At 36.2% G+C, this 17774-nt stretch overlaps 1 protein-coding gene across 3 annotated transcripts in view; it reads left to right on the top strand.

Annotated features, from left to right (window-relative positions):
* The window catches only part of LOC127662419 (disheveled-associated activator of morphogenesis 1-like), a 71702-nt gene extending 55913 nt beyond the window's left edge, over positions 1 to 15789 (top strand). For all 3 annotated transcript variants that reach the window (XM_052153579.1, XM_052153581.1, XM_052153580.1), the window contains exons 14-25: positions 2015 to 2296; positions 2463 to 2570; positions 3989 to 4086; positions 5349 to 5433; positions 7644 to 7750; positions 8775 to 8863; positions 8942 to 9110; positions 9296 to 9403; positions 9729 to 9789; positions 10775 to 10906; positions 11643 to 11813; positions 14238 to 15789. In XM_052153579.1, the coding sequence (XP_052009539.1) occupies positions 2015 to 2296; positions 2463 to 2570; positions 3989 to 4086; positions 5349 to 5433; positions 7644 to 7750; positions 8775 to 8863; positions 8942 to 9110; positions 9296 to 9403; positions 9729 to 9789; positions 10775 to 10906; positions 11643 to 11813; positions 14238 to 14447 (1620 nt within the window). In that variant the 3' untranslated portion in view covers positions 14448 to 15789. The remainder of the gene's footprint in view (positions 1 to 2014; positions 2297 to 2462; positions 2571 to 3988; positions 4087 to 5348; positions 5434 to 7643; positions 7751 to 8774; positions 8864 to 8941; positions 9111 to 9295; positions 9404 to 9728; positions 9790 to 10774; positions 10907 to 11642; positions 11814 to 14237) is intronic.
* The last annotated feature ends 1985 nt before the right edge of the window (positions 15790 to 17774 follow it).

Raw genomic sequence — 17774 nt, 5'->3', positions numbered from 1 at the left:
TTACCCCTCCGCATGTCAATGATGCCGAGATCTACTTTTAAATTTAATTTCATCATTGAGAAGGTTTACCTGCAAACTTAGTAGCACCAAACATCATAAGCAGCCTCAAGAATAGACACAGAGTGGCCTTATAACACTTTTCCTTGAGGAGAATATTGCACTAGAGATCTCTACTTTTGTTTAAAGGGGAAAGGCAAGAAAGAGTGCACTCACATGCATGGTTGCCTGATTGCACAAAATGAGTATAACATTAGGCAGAATATTTTCAATCTGCGCAAGTATAAATCTCTAATTGGGGGTGTTGCGTCTCTTACCTGGCATCCCTGAGCAAGTTAAACGCTTGTGGAAGCACGTTAGGTCCCAATGCAAGATAATTGAAATTTACCATGAAAAAATGCTTTTAGGATAAATGAGCCACGGGCCACATTAAACCATGTGGAGGATGGGATCCGGCCCAAGAGCCGTAAGTGTTCCAGGTCTGCAATATATTATTCCAATATGGTTTTAAGGAAGTGATGTATTTTTGTTCCTTGAATATTTCATATATATCTCAGATTGTGTTCCAAATTAGATAAATCACCCTAGGAAGGGCACTATGAAGGGAGAACAATCATGATAGTCATGCTGTAAGATCGCTTCAAACTGAATTTCCAATAAATAGGACTTAAAAATTGAGTTTCGAATTACCCTTATTTTGGAGTCCCTCTCTTTTTAGCCTTTCAAAGTTCTCACAGTGAATGAAAGTCTTCAAAGTGCATAGGGATGATCTTTTCTGAATAGAACGCACCTTTTTCAAAACACCAGCGCAAGGTGCTTCATTCATAGTGATAACTAAGCTCCGTAAGTCATTTACTTTTACATTTAGCAGACGCTTTTATCCAGAAGAAAGAAATAAGAAACGTACAGTATTTTAATCATTAAAAAAATAAATTCTTACCTTGTCCACGGGTCGCACAGACTGACAGCTTTATTGAACGGGTTCATTGATTATAACAAGAGACTATTTAGCAGAGAGGGGTCACATATATTCAAATTAAATGGGAGAAATTGGAGCACCCAATGGTGAATTGATGTGGAAACAAGTCCCACCTAAAAGGTAAACAAGCCAATCACCTCTTAGAAATAGACATCATCTGTCAATCAACTCGAGCATTCGCATTAGCTATACAGCTGTGGAAAATAGTTTTTAGTGTAATCTGAGGTAAAGAAGCACACTTTATGAGACCAGTGTTGTCAGATTTGACTGCTGATTTGAAATGTGTTCTATGATAGTAACCTTGACCAGCCGTTTTGGGTATTTTGCTCATTTCCCATTCTAGGAGCTAGGAGCTGCACTTGTATACTGCTTGCTTACATAGAAAATAGCTGCTCGAGAGCGTTCTAAAGATGGCCGCAGAGTGACCTGACTTGCCTAAAAAGACTTTGTTATTAAAGGAGTGATCATTACCGAGCTCTCCACTGAGGAAATAATTATGAGCATCTAAACTACGATACATTTTCATCGTGTCTCTCGTGTAGACACTCAGTATCATCAACACTTCTGAAATTAGCCACTTCAGGTAAATGTTTGATGTTATTTAAGGAAAATATGTGAATTCAGAGCCCTAATTAAATGATCCATTAATGCAGGATAACTTGCATTGGAATTCCTTGGTTTTTTTTACATGCTTGAAATGGTCTAATATACGTCATTCTTCGTCTTGAATGAACAAATAAACTTGTCGCTATGCTTTCCAGGATTGCTTTATCCTAAAACAGATACATGAAGTGCTGCCTTAGACTTTGACCCAAAAAGGTAACTTATAAGGAAGAATAATTTTGCTGCTTTTTGAGTGGAACAGCCTTCAGGGCCATGAGTGTGTCTTTAATACACACACAAAAGTGCTGTCAAGGTGCTCACTAGGGATTGTAACTGAGCCAAAATGTGTTTTTCAGTGTTTCGATTCCTATACAAAATATTCAAAGGCCTTACAACACTCTTGCTTCATATTTCTATTGTGTCTTGTCTTTATAGAGGACAAATATCCCTGGGGGCCCGCCTCTCATCCCATTGGCCCCTGGTAGCATCCAACCTCCTCCCCCAGGACCGGCTGGCCTGCCACCTCCTCCACCACCTCCAGGTGGAGCACCCCCCCCTCCACCCCCTCCATCTGGGGGACCACCACCTCCACCAGGCCTACCATCCTTTGGTGCTCCTCCTCTACCAGGAGGTCTTCTGGGATCCACACTGAAAATGAAGAGCATACCTCAGCCATCCAATCCTCTCAAGTCCTTCAACTGGACCAAACTCGGTGAAGTAAGTTCAAAATTATTATGACTGGCTTAATGTTTACAGCCAAACAGTTAATTGCAATTAATTCATAGTTAATGGTGTGTTTTGCTTTGTTGATTTAAAAAAAAAAAAAAAATGAAAACATAGCTGTAGTCATTTAAGTCTGCTGTGGACCAATGTGTTCTTGCAGAATAAACTGGAAGGGACAGTGTGGCTGGAACTGGACGATATCAAAGTTTTCAAAATTTTGGACTTGGAGGACATTGAGAAAACTTTCTCAGCTTACCAGAGACAACAGGTAGAACTTATCTCCAGCAACACAAAAAAGGAATGATGAGAATTTGTACCCATCTGGTCCTATATGTACTGTACTGTATACATCTCTCACATGACTCCAGGTGCCTTTTGCATTCTCAAGGCATTATGTGATGTCAGACATATGTGTTACTAAAACTTCTCTGCTTGAATCTCTGTCTTCCTGTCCCACACAAGTAATCTGTTGCTCTCTTGCATGTGAGTGTTTTTTCTGCCATGTGATTACACCTGCTCTTTTGCATATTTTTCTTTTTCTAACTAAAACTTTCTTCTCTCTGCTTGCTACAAAAGGACTTTCTGTTCAATAATTTCAGACAGGTAAGTGCTCTGTGAACCTGACACTTTAGTTTGGTAATACCTGGTTAAATTTGATGCTAATTTTATTAAAATGTATCAACTAATACACATTTTGCACTCATAAGGCTATTTAGATGAGCTGCTATGCCTCAACACTGTCCAAAAAGCATGGTACTTTTGGGTGTTTTTGTTATAGTATTATGTTTTTTTCTAAAGGACCTTGTATACCATGTAGATATAAATGGTAAATACAATGGTACGTAAATATGGTAATTATTTAGTACCATGTTACACATCAAAGACTTTTGTAGGATAACTTCAAATGCCACTGAACTGAATGACCTATTTCAGTTTTTTTGCATGCTTTTCAAGATGTCTCTGTTCGTAATTAGTCAAGTTGTTATGTGGCATGCAGTCGGTTTTGCATGCAGCTGGAGTTTATACAACAGTAAAGTAGAAGCTAAAATGCAAATATCCCCCATATTCATGGTTCAAAACCTTTTCCACCCCTTTCACCCTCTTTCAATCTCCAGATAAACCTTGCCGTTCCATTGCCAACACATGCTGTCTGCTCCACAGCTGGCTGTTCATTGCCAATTTGAAATGCCACTATACAAGGCAGAGGAGATACTGTAGCTGTTTTATGCCTCTGTTGCTTTGGATGCCTTGTATAGTTGGTACTGGTTGTATCAAGTCTGCTTTTGTGGAATTATGCTGTTTGGGTCTTATTTTTGAGGCTGTTTAAGACTGCATGTGTCTTGTACGTTCTCATTTATAGTACATTTACTTGAGTTTGGATTTCAGATTGTGTTGTACTGAACCACGTTATATGCAGAATAATTGTAATCCTCTAATCACAATGTTATTGTTTTCATTTATTCCAGATCAAACATATAGACTATTAATTTTTCTTAAAAACGAATTGATTGATTCAAAATCAAGTACAATGATTTATGCATAACCTTATTAATAATTTGGAGTTTTGCCAACACAACCAGCACATCTGTGCAATTTCACTCCTCCCTCCCAACTGTTTCACCAATCTTTAAAACATTTGTCAATGTGAAATTGATGCTGATCTTCATGCCGTTTGTCTTTTTACAGAAAGAGTCTGAGGATGACACAGTAACCTCTAAAAAAGTCAGAGAATTATCAGTCATCGATGGCAGGCGTGCACAAAACTGCAACATCCTTCTCTCAAAGTGAGTCTGTGATGCCTTTGTCTACTGGCTTTCATGCGTACTAATACATCTTTCACCATTTAAGATTTGTTCACAGTAATAAACGTTTCTGCATTACTTCACTATAGAACTATTCACTGTTTACCCAGCCATTGTATTTTTTCCTTTTAAAGGAGGATAATTTGTCATGGTTGACGATGTGTTTAAAACAGTATTGCAACCAAGCATTTTATTCAGAGATGATGCTAGCCAGGATCTTTTTCCTGTTTCATCACAGGTCACCATAGCAGTGGTGATAAACAGAGGTGCCTGTGATCTCTCTTAAGCTAATTTCATATGTTTGATTTTATTGTGCAGCTGTGCACAAAGCATGGAATTAAGCTATTATAAATGTTTCCAGCAGCAATATATATTTATTCACGGTCTGTTTAGAACTTAATAGGCAAAGAAAATACAATTTATTGTTAACTGCCCCTTTTACACAAACCAATTCATAACAATGCAATACTCACAAATAAGAAGTACAAGAGTATGATGAAAAATGACAAGAACTATCAGGGTCATATTCCACCCTAAAATTCAAACAATAAAAAAAATAATAATGAGAAATTATATTTAGCAAAAAAGGTAAAGCCTATTTTAAAGGCCTTTAACTTTTTGATTACAATTTGTACTGTGATTTTCATGACAATTAAGTACTTTTGTCAGTTGCCTGTGCAAAAAAGAAAAAAATTAATAACAATAAACATTACATTTTCATTATTGTAACACACACACACAAACATTTGTTACTGTAATGCAAAAAAAATTATTCTCATTACTGTAATGCCCCTAAAATCTCATTCTCATTACTGTAATACAATTATGAATTATTATAATAATAAATAAAAAATCATAACTATAATGCAAATAAATTATTCTCATTTCTGTAATACAAAAAAAAGCCTCATTCTTTACTGAAATGCAGAAAATAATTCTCATTACTGTAATACAATGAAATGATTATCATTACTGTTATCCCAAAAATCTCATTCTCAGTTTTGTAAAAAAAAATTATTAACTTTTTTTCTCATTACTGTAATGCAAAAAAAAAAAAGAAGATGAAGATTTGTATTACTGTATTTAAATAATAAGAATGTGATTTTACATATTATAGTAAAAGGAATTTGGGAGGAAAATTATAATTTTTTGTATGCATGATCCAGACATTTATTTGTGAGATTCACCTGACAGGCTACATGTTTTCACCAGAGTAACATTGGTTTGGTCAAATCTTATTCTAGGTTAAAACTATCAAACGATGAGATCAAGAGAGCCATATTAACAATGGATGAGCAGGAAGATCTGCCTAAGGATATGCTGGAGCAGGTGAGATACATCACCAAAAACTCATTCACTTAGCTCACTAATATACTTATTACTCAAGATGGCATGTGTCCAAAACAAACCTGCTTTACTGCAGTGGATTGACGTCACATTTCAGAACTGTGATAAGCTGATACACCGTCTGCACAGGCAAAGGCAGCATGTAATTGTTGTTTAGCTGAAGCAATTTTGCAATACACCATTTCTTATTGACGTATAGAGACGCCTGTATCAGTGGAGAATAATGTTTTAGATGAAACCTGTTCTTCACATACTTTAATAAGTTTGTTGTGTATATTCTGAATATTCGTGTACATTAGTGTGCCTTTTTATGGTGTAATTAAAACACAATCAAGCCATGTAGATAGATTGTCTATCATCAAATAAGAAAAGCAACAGAACAATCTCAACGTTTGCGAAATGGTCTGAAAAAGCAATATAATTGCAGTCAGGTTTTTTAGGTCCGCTGACTGCTGTTGTCTTAATTCAACCCCTAATTAAACTCTCATTGTTGGGTGGATGGAATACAAGATTATTAAATAGATGTTGAAAGGACGTAAACATGCCATATTCTACACTTTTGTAAGGTTAATAATGCCAGTCAAGGTTTCCTGCACCAAAAATCGTAATTTAGCTTCTTGTGAATAGGCGGTTTTCATTTTCCTGAAATAGGCGGTTCTTCTGTACTTTAAGGATTTCAATACATAAATGGCCTCTGATATGATTGGCTAAACACTTGACATGTACAGTGAGCAAACATATCACTGCCACACTTCTTAGTAGGTGTTGATATGTAAAACAAAAAATATGTACACTGGTGGCCAAAAGTTTGGAATAATGTACAGATTTAGCTGTTTCAGAAGGAAATTGGTATTTAATTCACCAAAGTGGCATTCAACTGATTACAAAGTATATCCAGGAAATTACTGATGTAAAAAAAACAGTATCGTCACTATTTGAAAAATTTAATTTTTGATCAAATTTCCTGCAGCCATCCCTCCAACACCTTGTCCTTGAGTAATCATGCTAAATTGCTAATTTGGTACTAGAAGATCACTTGCCATTATATCAAACACTGCTGTAAGCTATTTGGTTTGTTAAATAAAGCTTAACATTGTCTTTGTGTTTGTTTTTGAGTTGCCACAGTATGAAATAAACTCTTGCAAAATATGTCTTGTGGTCAATATTAGGTCAAAAATGGCAAAAAAGAAATGACTTTCTCTAGAAACTTGTCAGTCAATCATTGTTTTGAGGAATGAAGGCTATACAATGCTTCAAACTGCCAAAAAAAACTTAAGATTTCATACAAAGGTCTTCAAAGACAAAGGATAACTGGCTCTACCAAGGAGAGAAAGAGATGTGGAAGGCCAGATTTACAACTAAACAAGAGGATAAGTACATCAAAGTCTCTAGTTTGATAAATAGGCGCCTTGCATGTCCTCAGCTGACAGCTTCATTGAATGTTAATCGCTCAACACCAGTTTCATGTACAACAGTAAAGAGAAGACTCAGGGGTGCTTGCCTTATGGGAAGAATTGCAAAGAAAAAGCCACTTTTGAAACAGAAATACAAAAAGAAAAGGTTAGAGTGGGCAAAGAAACACTGATATTGGGCAAATGATAATTGGAAAAGAGTGTTATGGATCTTAACCCCATTGAGCTTTTGTGGGATCAGATAGACTGTAAGGTATGTGAGAAGTGCCTGACAAGACAGCCACATCTATGGCAAGTGCTACAGGAAGTGTGGGGTGAAATGTCACCTGAGTATCTGGACAAACTGACAGCTAGTTTGTCAAGGATCTGCAAAGCTGTCATTGCTGCACATGGAGGATTTTATGATGAGACTCTTTGAAGTAGTTTAAGAAGTTCTGAAATTTTTCTAATTGTAATAGTAATTTTTCCCATTATTAATGTCCTGACTATACATTGTGATCAGGTGAATGACACTTTGGTGAATAAAAGTACCCATTTCTTTCCATAAGAGCAAAATCTGTACATTATTCCAAACTTTTGGCTGCCAGTTTATATATATCAATGTGCTCATAGATCTCATTTTAATACCATGTTGATTTCTGAGTGCCATTTTGCTGCTTTCTTTTCATAAATATTCCAGGTGGATTGGGGAAGGTGCTTTGTGTTGTGAACGTTAGAATATGTCTAAAAGAATATATGGCCATATATGGCTAAATAATGCATTCTCTCTTCCCCCCGCAGCTGCTGAAGTTTGTTCCAGAAAAAGGTGACATGGACCTTCTTGAGGAGCACAAACATGAGTTGGATCGGATGGCGAAGGCAGACCGGTTCCTCTATGAGATGAGCAGGTAACAATAAATTCAGGTCACTGAAAGTTGCCTAGTTTAGACATGATCAGCATAGATTATGTTTATCAGAGTAGACAGAGCATATGTCTTAGGTATAAAAAAAATCACATGACAATTATGGATGATGTAGAGGTTACTATGTGGAAAATAAATTGTTATATAGAATGATGTTCTTATCTTGGCTTGCTTTGTCTCAATCAGTAATCCTTGACTTAAGCTACCACGTGCAGTTTCTCTTCATTTTTAAAAAGTCTGTAATCGACTGAGACATTTTAAACAGGGCTATATACATGATGTCATTTATGACCTCTTCATTGTGCAGCTTTTAATGTCATTAATCACTGTGGAGTATCAGCCAACAAAGACAAACGGCATGAAAAATGGACCGATCTAGAGATCTGCTACCAAACAAGAAATAAACAAGTTCCAGGTGTTATTGGACTTTTAATTGGACCAATGTGTCACGAACTGTAATAAAACAATGAAAAACTACAGAAGAATATTTGGCTATTAAAGTTTTCGACTTTTTGTAGCAGTGTGTCACAAGTGCACTACTTATTAATACATGTTTTACAATTTTGGAAGTGCTTAAGATCCAATATATCTTCTTTTCTGTTAAATATTTATTATATTATGCTAGATGTAATTAGATTTTTAAAAAGTGGAAAGTTCTGGACCTGGATGCTGATTGATCCATACCATAGCCATGATTAAATCCACGATGTTGTAAGAGCTGTGATGTGACACTCTTGCTACTCTGTGTATCATTGCTCAGCACCTATAGATACCAACTATTAACCTTAGTTTTTACACATCTATAGGGACTGTAGATTCTGGTGGAAGGATGGCATTTAATGAATATGCTTAATTAAATAACATTTTGTGGGTGTCGTAAGGCTGTGACTATATTCACAATATATAGTCTATATATAGTATTGCCTCTAGTACCTTATTGCTGAAAAATAAACAAGATATAATCCTATAACTTGAGGTGTTTCATTTTGGTCATAAATTTACCCCACAGAATCAACCACTACCAACAACGGCTGCAGTCGTTATACTTCAAAAAGAAGTTTGCAGAAAGAGTTGCTGAAATCAAGCCGAAAGTGGAAGGTAAGTACATATACATCACTATACATGTGGATTATGCAAATTGTAGGAGAGATACTGAAGACGCTATGTATTGCACAGCTCTCAGCAAAGCATCTAAAGAGGTTCTTCAGAGCAGGAATCTCAGACAGCTTCTGGAGGTGGTGCTGGCCTTTGGTAACTACATGAATAAAGGCCAGCGAGGGAATGCCTATGGCTTCAAAGTGTCCTCACTCAACAAGATTGCAGACACAAAGTCCAGCATTGACAAGTAAGACATGGTTTTGGTTTGAGTGAGTACTATACATCACACTCCTTTATAAGCCATGCGTTTATACAAGCCAATGTGGCTGCAGAGCATTGCATTTGTCTTTATGATTTGGATGGAATTGTCTACAGAGCTTTGAATGGAAATGATCAGAATTTTGATTCTAGAACTGATGTGTGTGTCTATAGGAACATCACTCTATTGCACTACCTGATAACCATGCTTGAGCAGAAGTACCCTGAAGTCGCTCTGGTTCACGAGGATCTGCTGAGCATTCCATCTGCTGCCAAAGTCAAGTAAGCACTAAAGCGATTATTTTACGTCAAGTTTCAATTTTGCACCAACATATACATTTTTAAAGAGCTTTCATGCCCCTAAATACAGTGTAATGTAACCAAAGACACAGGAATATGGGAAGATGATTATTATAGTTTTGCCTTTCATGTTCCTGGATGGACAGGGTTAGGATTAGTGCTGGGGTTGAGGCTATAACAACATTCTTATCCAACCTATCATTCCTCTTTGATTTTAGTGTTAATTGGCTTTAAGCAAGAATGTTGTTCCAGTGAAATGTTATCTCTCTTTCTTTCCAACTTATTTCTCTTTCTGTTTTTTTTCCAGCATGAATGAGCTGGAGAAAGACATCAACAACCTGAGCTTTGGTTTAAAGAGTGTGGAGACAGTGAGTTGCTCTCCTTTGTCCAGATTTGTAGCAAGCTCCATAGCTTATGAATTCATCCAGTGTGGCAATTTAAACAACAGTTAGATCCGGCCATGCAAATCTGATTGGCTGAAAATCATAATTTATGATTACAACACTTGAAACCAGTAAAAAAAGTTTTGCAAGCCAGTTGCTAGAGGTGTAATTTATGGTTGGGACATGTCCCTACCAATTTTTGCCTCTGCCAATTTTGTTCCTTTCACTTTTTGAAATAGCTTTCATCAGGTAAGTGTCTAATCCAGAGGAAACATTGCCAGGTCTTGAGCAAGAGTTTCCATTTCATTCATGTGTGTTATAATAATAAGTGGTGATCCAGTGCTCAAATGTGTTTTTTGAAGGTTATGGTGAGTGTTTCTTTGCAGCCTTTATCAATGACACTGAGTGACAAGTGATAGCGGAAGTGTTCTCTCGTGCATACAGACACAACTAAATCACAAAGTAAAATGCAAACGTGTCCCAAATCAAGATATACAGTATATCTACTGATGCACACATTTATTCTTGGTTAATAAAAATAAAACGTTATACTAGGGCTGATTAGATTCGGGAACTCCTTGTACTAGAGGCGAAAACTTTCCTACGAGACCACTACATCACTTAGCAAATTGTTGATCCATGTCTTTATCCACAGACTGATAAAAACGTTAATTTAAGGATAAAGTTACCAAACTAATTATGTAAAATATCATTATGAATTGGAGTGCTTGATCAAGAATGACTGATAATCAAAACAGTTTAAGATTATTTGAAATTATCTATGCATAACCTTATTAATAATCATGAGTTTCATGATGTCACAATCAGCACCGCCTCCCAAATTGTCCCCACCACTTTTTGAAAAAAATTGACACCCGTGGATGGATGGATAGATTGAATGATTATTCATCTCTATCATATTACTTTTCTCGATCCCTCCATCTTTATAACAGAATGTAATTCTCAACAGGAGCTTGAGTACCAGAGGGGTCAACCTCAGACTTACGGCGATAAGTTTTTGTCTGTCGTCGGTCAGTTCATCACCGTGGCTGGTTTTAGTTTCTCTGACGTTGAAGACTCTCTTCAGGAGGCCAAGGATTTGGTAAGAATGAAAGCTCACCACTGTTCGCTGATCAGGTAAGGGATATTAAAGGTTTATGAGAGGTTTGAACATGGCAAAGCCTGTAACTCTATCTGGCTGCTTTAATGTTAAAGCACACATAAAGTTGTTTCACAGAAACTATAAAGTGGCCGTTAAATGCCTGAAATGAGCGATTTTACCAAACTCCCTAACCATGCTGGCTAACATACTCAAACTTCTTAAGTTAAATCACTGCTTTTGTTTTTTGATCAAGTTTATTGTGCTTTGCTATGCCTACGTGGACATTGGAACCACTAGAAACATGTGCTTTAATCTTTAACTGCAACTGGCCAATAGTATCAGTTTCAAAGGCAGTTTCTTCCAGTTTGATATTGTTCATGAAGTCACACATGGAATGAATTTTATGTCACTGAAGTGGCTGAGTATTATTTATGTTGCGCCTTAGTTGGTTTCCGAAAGGGCACAAAATGAGTAACTCTTTCAGGGTTGGCAAAATCTTAGTAAAAAGTTGAGAATCTAATCACTGTTTCCATTTCAATGCATTCATATATGGGTATCCATACAGAAGCTTTAGATTTAGCTGCCTGGTCTCAATTAGTGTCACCGGGTTCATTACGACAATTTCTTCTTTTATTACTCACAAGTTTGTGCCAGAGAAATCCATTGTGTATAATGAAAAACCTTCATTACTTAAAATAACAGTTCACCATCCAAATTTTCTTCTATTTTATTTGAGTTTGAGCAGGCAGTGAAACACTTTGGAGAAGACGCCACGCGCATGCAGCCTGATGAGTTCTTTGGAATCTTTGATCAGTTCCTGCAGGCCTTCACTGAAGCTAAGCACGACAATGAGAACATGCAACGACGCAAAGATGAGGAGGAGCGCAGAGCCCGCTTGGAGGCACAGGTATAGCTTTTATAAAACGGTTAACACAAGTAATGTTCCGGGCAGTGTTGGGGAAGCTACTTTGTAACTGTAGTTTGACAAGCTACAAGCTACTCATAATTGAAAGTAGTTAAGCTACAGTCAAGCTACCATTTTGAAAAAGTAGTTAGCTACATTACAAGTTACTATTAAAAAGCTTAGCTAGCTACATTGAAGCTACTTAATGAAGCAATATTTATTTTTACAGTATTACTATCAAACCAATAATATTAATATTAAATTTACACTTATAACATTTTTTAATTAATAAATGAATTAACAAAATGCTTTTAATGAATAGTAACATACAACAGCAAATATATGTAGGAATTATTTCTCTTTCTGATCCCAATAATGCACAGATAATGAGAAATGATATAAACATATTCAGAACAGAAAATAAATCCCTCAAAAGGCAATTATAACTTTATTTATTTTATTTTTAAAAATTAAAGGTAAATATGCTGTTGTGTTGTCTATTAACAACAAAGTTTCTGAAAAATTCTTTATTTCATAAAACAAAATGTTCTGATTTCCATATATACCCGCCCCTGTACGCCTTGTAAAAGTAAAACTGGTTTATCGCTTTACATACAGTAACCCAAGTGAGCTGTTATAAGCTGCCAGTAGATGGTGGTAATGCATTATTTTAGTCTGTGATCTACCATTACTAAAGAAGAAGAAAGATGCTGCCTGATTCTGCTATTAGTTATAATTTGACCAAAACACAATGTAACGTTTGGTTGCGCTACACCGCTACTTGCTGGAAAAAGAAGTTTGCTACTGGAAAAGCTACAGTGTTTTAAAAGCAGCTGAGCTACTGTCAAGCTACTGAAAAATGTAGTTAAGTTATTAGCGATGCTACTTGTAGGTATAGCTACTCCCCAACACTGGGTCCGGGTTCAATACAAGTAAAGCTCAATCAACAGCATTTGTGGCATAATGTTGATCACTAATAAAATGAATTTCGACTCGTCTATCCTTTTCTTTAAACAAAAAAGCAAAAATGGAGGTTACAGTGAGGCACATTCAATGGAAGTGAATGGGGCCAATTTTTGAGGGGTTTAAAAGTAGAAATGTGAAGCTTAATTTTATAAAAGCACTTGCATTAATTCTTCTGTTAAAACTGGATAAAACACATAACTGGTAATCAGAAGGTTGATGGTTCGATCCCCACAGCCACCACCATTGTGTCCTTGAGCAAGGCACTTAACTCCTGGTTGCTAAGGGGGGATTGTCCCTGTAATAAGGGCACTGTAAGTTGCTTTGGGTAAAAGCTTCTGCCAAATGCATGAATGTAAATGTAACTCATGTATAATTTGAGCTGTAAAGTTGTTTAAATCGTAATTTTTTTTCATCAAGTTTTCTTGACATTACATCGTCATGGCAACAAAGATGTCAAATTAGCAATAACTTTACACAGAAAAGGTTAGTAAGCGATTTATCACACTAAAATCATGTTTACATGTATATTGTTTATATTTTGTGGCTATACTTTTGAAACCAAAAAATTGGCCCACATTCACTTCCATTTTAAGTGCCTCCTTGTAACCCAGATTTTTGTTTTCTTTTTTTTTTTTAAAGAAAGGACGAGCATAAATTAATTTTTGTGGTAGTCAACATTATGCTACAAATGCTTTTGATTGAGCTTTGATTGAGAACATTCCTTTAAGGTCACATTTGTTTATTGAAATGCACTAAATGTATAAAAATAATGATCAGTTTGGGTGCTGTGCAGTGGTACAATACAGTAGCTTGGTTTTGATTTATAATGAGTAAAGCACGGCTATTGTCCAATCAGCATCCAGGACCAGAACTATCCGTTTTATGTCTAGTATCAGAGACAGTTTATCTGAAATGGACCACTGATATTAAAATGAATGGGAGAGATTGGAACGGGCAATGGATGTAGAAAAGGAATTCCTGCCTTACAGGTAATAGAACTAATCACCTTTTAGATGCGGTCATTCAACTCGAGAATGTGCATTTGCATAAGCTGAACCAGCCTGAAAAATAGCCTGAGCTAAAGAAGTAATATTTATGATACCATTGTTATCATATTTTACTGCTCATTTAAAAAATGCTATTTGATCGTAATTCTTCACCAACCATGTTCCAGTTTTCAGTCTTTTCCCATTTAAGTAGATAGGAGCTGTACTTTTATGCAAATTGTTTTCATTGAAAATATCTACCTTGCCTGCCCCCGGGGATGTTCTAAAGATAGCCGAGTGGACGGACTTGCACTTTGGCAGTGGGCAGTATGTTAGTATTCCATTCTGGGCATACCCTATTTGACATTCACTAAAATAAGCACGCTCCAAAGTGCACAATGTCAGTGACTAAGGTAAATAGAAAATAGATATACCACTGATTATTAATCTTAAACTGGGATCTGTCTCTAAACAGCTCAAAGAACAGCGTGAGAGAGAGAGAAAAGCCCGGAAGGCCAAAGAGAACTGCGAGGAGGACGGAGAATTCGACGATTTAGTATCTGCACTGCGATCTGGCGAGGTGTTCGACAAAGATATGACAAAGTTCAAACACAAGCGTAAACGTCCTGCCAAACAGAGCGCTGAGAGCAGCAGGGAGAGGCCTATTGCCAAACTCAACATCTGAGAGAGCTGTGCAAGTGAGTGCCGCCCCCTGGTTGTAAACCCGTGAAATTAAATCAGAGTCTACTTGGTGTGAACTGAACTACACTCACAGGAGGAATGTTTTGTTGTAGCTCGGGTCAGAGAAAGGCTCTACCTCTACGTTTATAACTGGAGAGGGTTTCCAGACTCATTTGACCCTTGCTGGTTGCCAAAATGCCAAACGTTTAATAAATGCTTTTCCAATTGACAGTGTTTTGACTATGACAATAGTTTGCATGGTGCTGGTAAGCTCAGGTTAGATGCCACAAGGATTCAATAGTTTTCTTCCAAGAAAGAATGGCTAGAAAGGGCGTCATTCTTTATAAGCATCACAAACAACTGGTGTTGAAATGTAGAAACTCCCTTTTAAAAGTTATATTTTTACAGAGCAAATTTACTTTTAAGACATACCCTAATACCTAAGAACTCTGGGCACATTGATATATGTACGTCCACTCTGACGCTGTATGGATTTGTAATTTAATTACAATAATTGGTGTGCAAACTATGCAATCAACACAGGCCATGTTTTGCAACATATGGTCTAGCAAAGCTTTACAAAAATAAATTGGACTTAGTAAAGCAGTTTGCATAATTCATTGTTGTAAATATGTGTGACACAAACGTTGAAACCAATGGTCTGCACAAATTTACAGCCTTCTCATTTTGCCAAGTGAATATTTAATTCTGTTACGCTTGTATCGCGAGCACAAACAACTATGTGCTTGTACGCTGCCCATCCCAGACCTGTTAAAGTACAATGCACAGAACGAACAAACTTTACGAAATCAAAGTGTTCTACAGATTCCATGTATTAAATATGCTGACAGGAATTATAGTGGGAAAAAAAATGTTAAGGTCAAACTTTGATTGCAGATATATTTATGATAAAATCATCACAATATCCCTATTTTCCCATGGTTACCAAAAATAACATTAATAAGAAAAAACAATGCATCTTACACAAATCAAACTGTTGCATGTAAATTATTGTGATTTCTTTTGTTTGTGTCTATGCTTGTATATATGTACATATGCCCATCGTTAACTCCTCAGACCAAGGCTTATTCTCAGCCCTTGACACTACGATTTTGTGCTAAAACTTTTTCCTGTTGATCAGATGCCATTTAATCTTTTCACTAAATTGTAATATTGTATTACTTTGTAATAGTTTCCTTTGTCTGCGGGTTTGTTTAGTCTTTATTTAAGAAATCTTTTTGATGTGAGATAGATAATCAATAAATAAACCCAGAGGGTCATTTAATTTTGGAATGACTCTTGATTTGTGTCTTATGATTCTTCAACATGATTCAAGGTTATTTATCAGTTTATGTGACATAATTGCACAACATTAGTTAATAAATAGTGTAATTTAAAAAAAAATCCTTTTAGGTTTGTAAAATAAATGATGCTATCAGAAGACAGTTCATAAAGATGTCATTTAATAACTGACAAGCAAACATTTTAAACTTTACAAACTGCTTTGAAAGACACAATGTTGTTGATATTTATTTCATTTGGACCAAACCTGAAATGTCTTTAATATTCCAAAAATTAATAAATTGGGTGTATAAAAATGCAATTACATAATAATGAACACCAGTGTATGCTGAAAAAATGTGTCTCTTCAACATAATTTTAAGCAACAATGTAAGCATGCTTAAACGGGAGTAAAAATGAACACTTAATATGATTATTTGATACCTGCGGACACTTGTGCTTTTGTTTGAAGTCCCTTTGGATTATCAACACAACATACCTCTCCAAATCTCTATTGGTGGTCTTCACATTGATATATAAAGGTAAATGGATAAGGTTAAAAATAATACTAAAACTAAACATATGTTTAAGACTAAGAAACAATGAAAGAGCCTAAATAAATGCAGGCTTAACTTCTAACATCAAAATAATATATGGCATAGTCTGATTGTACAGTAACGTACATGATAAATGCATACCCCCAGTGTGACAACCACAAAAAAAAGTTCAAATAAAAATGCAAGACATTAACATTTTTCTGAATATAAATCAGTCACTATTTGTGCAGTTTTGCAGTCTGTAAGCCATGCTACATCCAATAATGAAGGCAGTTGTTGGTTAAATTTGTTATTTACAGGCTTCATCTTCCAAAATATCTTTATCTTTGAGATACAAAATAACTTTGTTTCTTTCAAAAATATTAGCATTTCTTTGACAGTTATATAATGGTTACCTGTCTGCCTGGCGCATTTTCATTTCATTTTAAGTGTTTGAAAATCAGGAAGTGATCATAGGGTCTTATTATGGTATATCATGGACACCTGACGTGTGAAGGGTATAAACTTGGAAGCAAATAAATATATTCTACAATGCAAAGCCGCAAAGAAAAGGTTATAGCCTTATTTCTTAGGCGAATATTTCATTTTAACTGATTTAACTGACCCCAAACCATATGGAGAAAAGGAGTATGTGAGAGATGTGTGTAAACTTCATTCACAGTGTTGTATAGCATTTGCATTAGGCTCATTTGAGTGACTTTCTATGTTTACACACACACACACACACACACACACACACATCTAATCTACAGTCGTGGCCAAAAGTATTGGCAGTGACATACATTTTGTGTTTGCGGCTTCAGAATTTGTAGATATTTTTTTCACATGTTTCTATGGTATACTGGAAAACAATGATAAGCATTTCATAAGTTTTAAAGGTTTTTATTGGCAAAAAACATTCAATACATGCAAAGAGTCAATATTTACAGTGTTGACCCTTGTTCTTCATAACCTCTGCAATTCTCACTGGCATGCTGGATATCAGCTTCTGATCAAATCCTGACTGATGGTGATCCATTCTTGTCTTATTAGTGCTCGGATTTTATCACAATTTCTGAGCTTCTGCTTGTCCACTCGCCTTTTGAGGATTGACAAGATTCGAGGAGTTGCCTGCCCACAGAGCTTTAATTTCAATGCAATGATCTCCGAGCCACTTCATTATCACTCTTACCTTGTGACATGGTGCTCCATTATGCTGGAAAATGCACAGATCATCACCAAATTGCTTCTGGGTCGTTGGGAGAAGTTGCTCTTGCAGGACGTTTTGATATCATTCTTTATTCATGGCAGTGTTTTTGGGCAGAATTGTGAGAGAGCCCACTCCCTTGGATGAAAAGCAACCCCACACATGGATGATCTCAGGATGCTTCACTGTTGGCAAGACACAGGACTCATGGTAGCGTTCACCTTTTCTTCTCTGGACTACCGATTATACAGATGTCCCAAACAGTTGGAAGGGGGCTTCATCAGAGAAAATATCTTTGCACCAGTCT

The sequence above is a fragment of the Xyrauchen texanus genome, chromosome 22 (assembly GCF_025860055.1).
Source record: "Xyrauchen texanus isolate HMW12.3.18 chromosome 22, RBS_HiC_50CHRs, whole genome shotgun sequence".
In the NCBI taxonomy this organism is placed as follows: domain Eukaryota; kingdom Metazoa; phylum Chordata; class Actinopteri; order Cypriniformes; family Catostomidae; genus Xyrauchen; species Xyrauchen texanus.
This window is presented reverse-complemented; position numbering and strand designations above follow the sequence as displayed.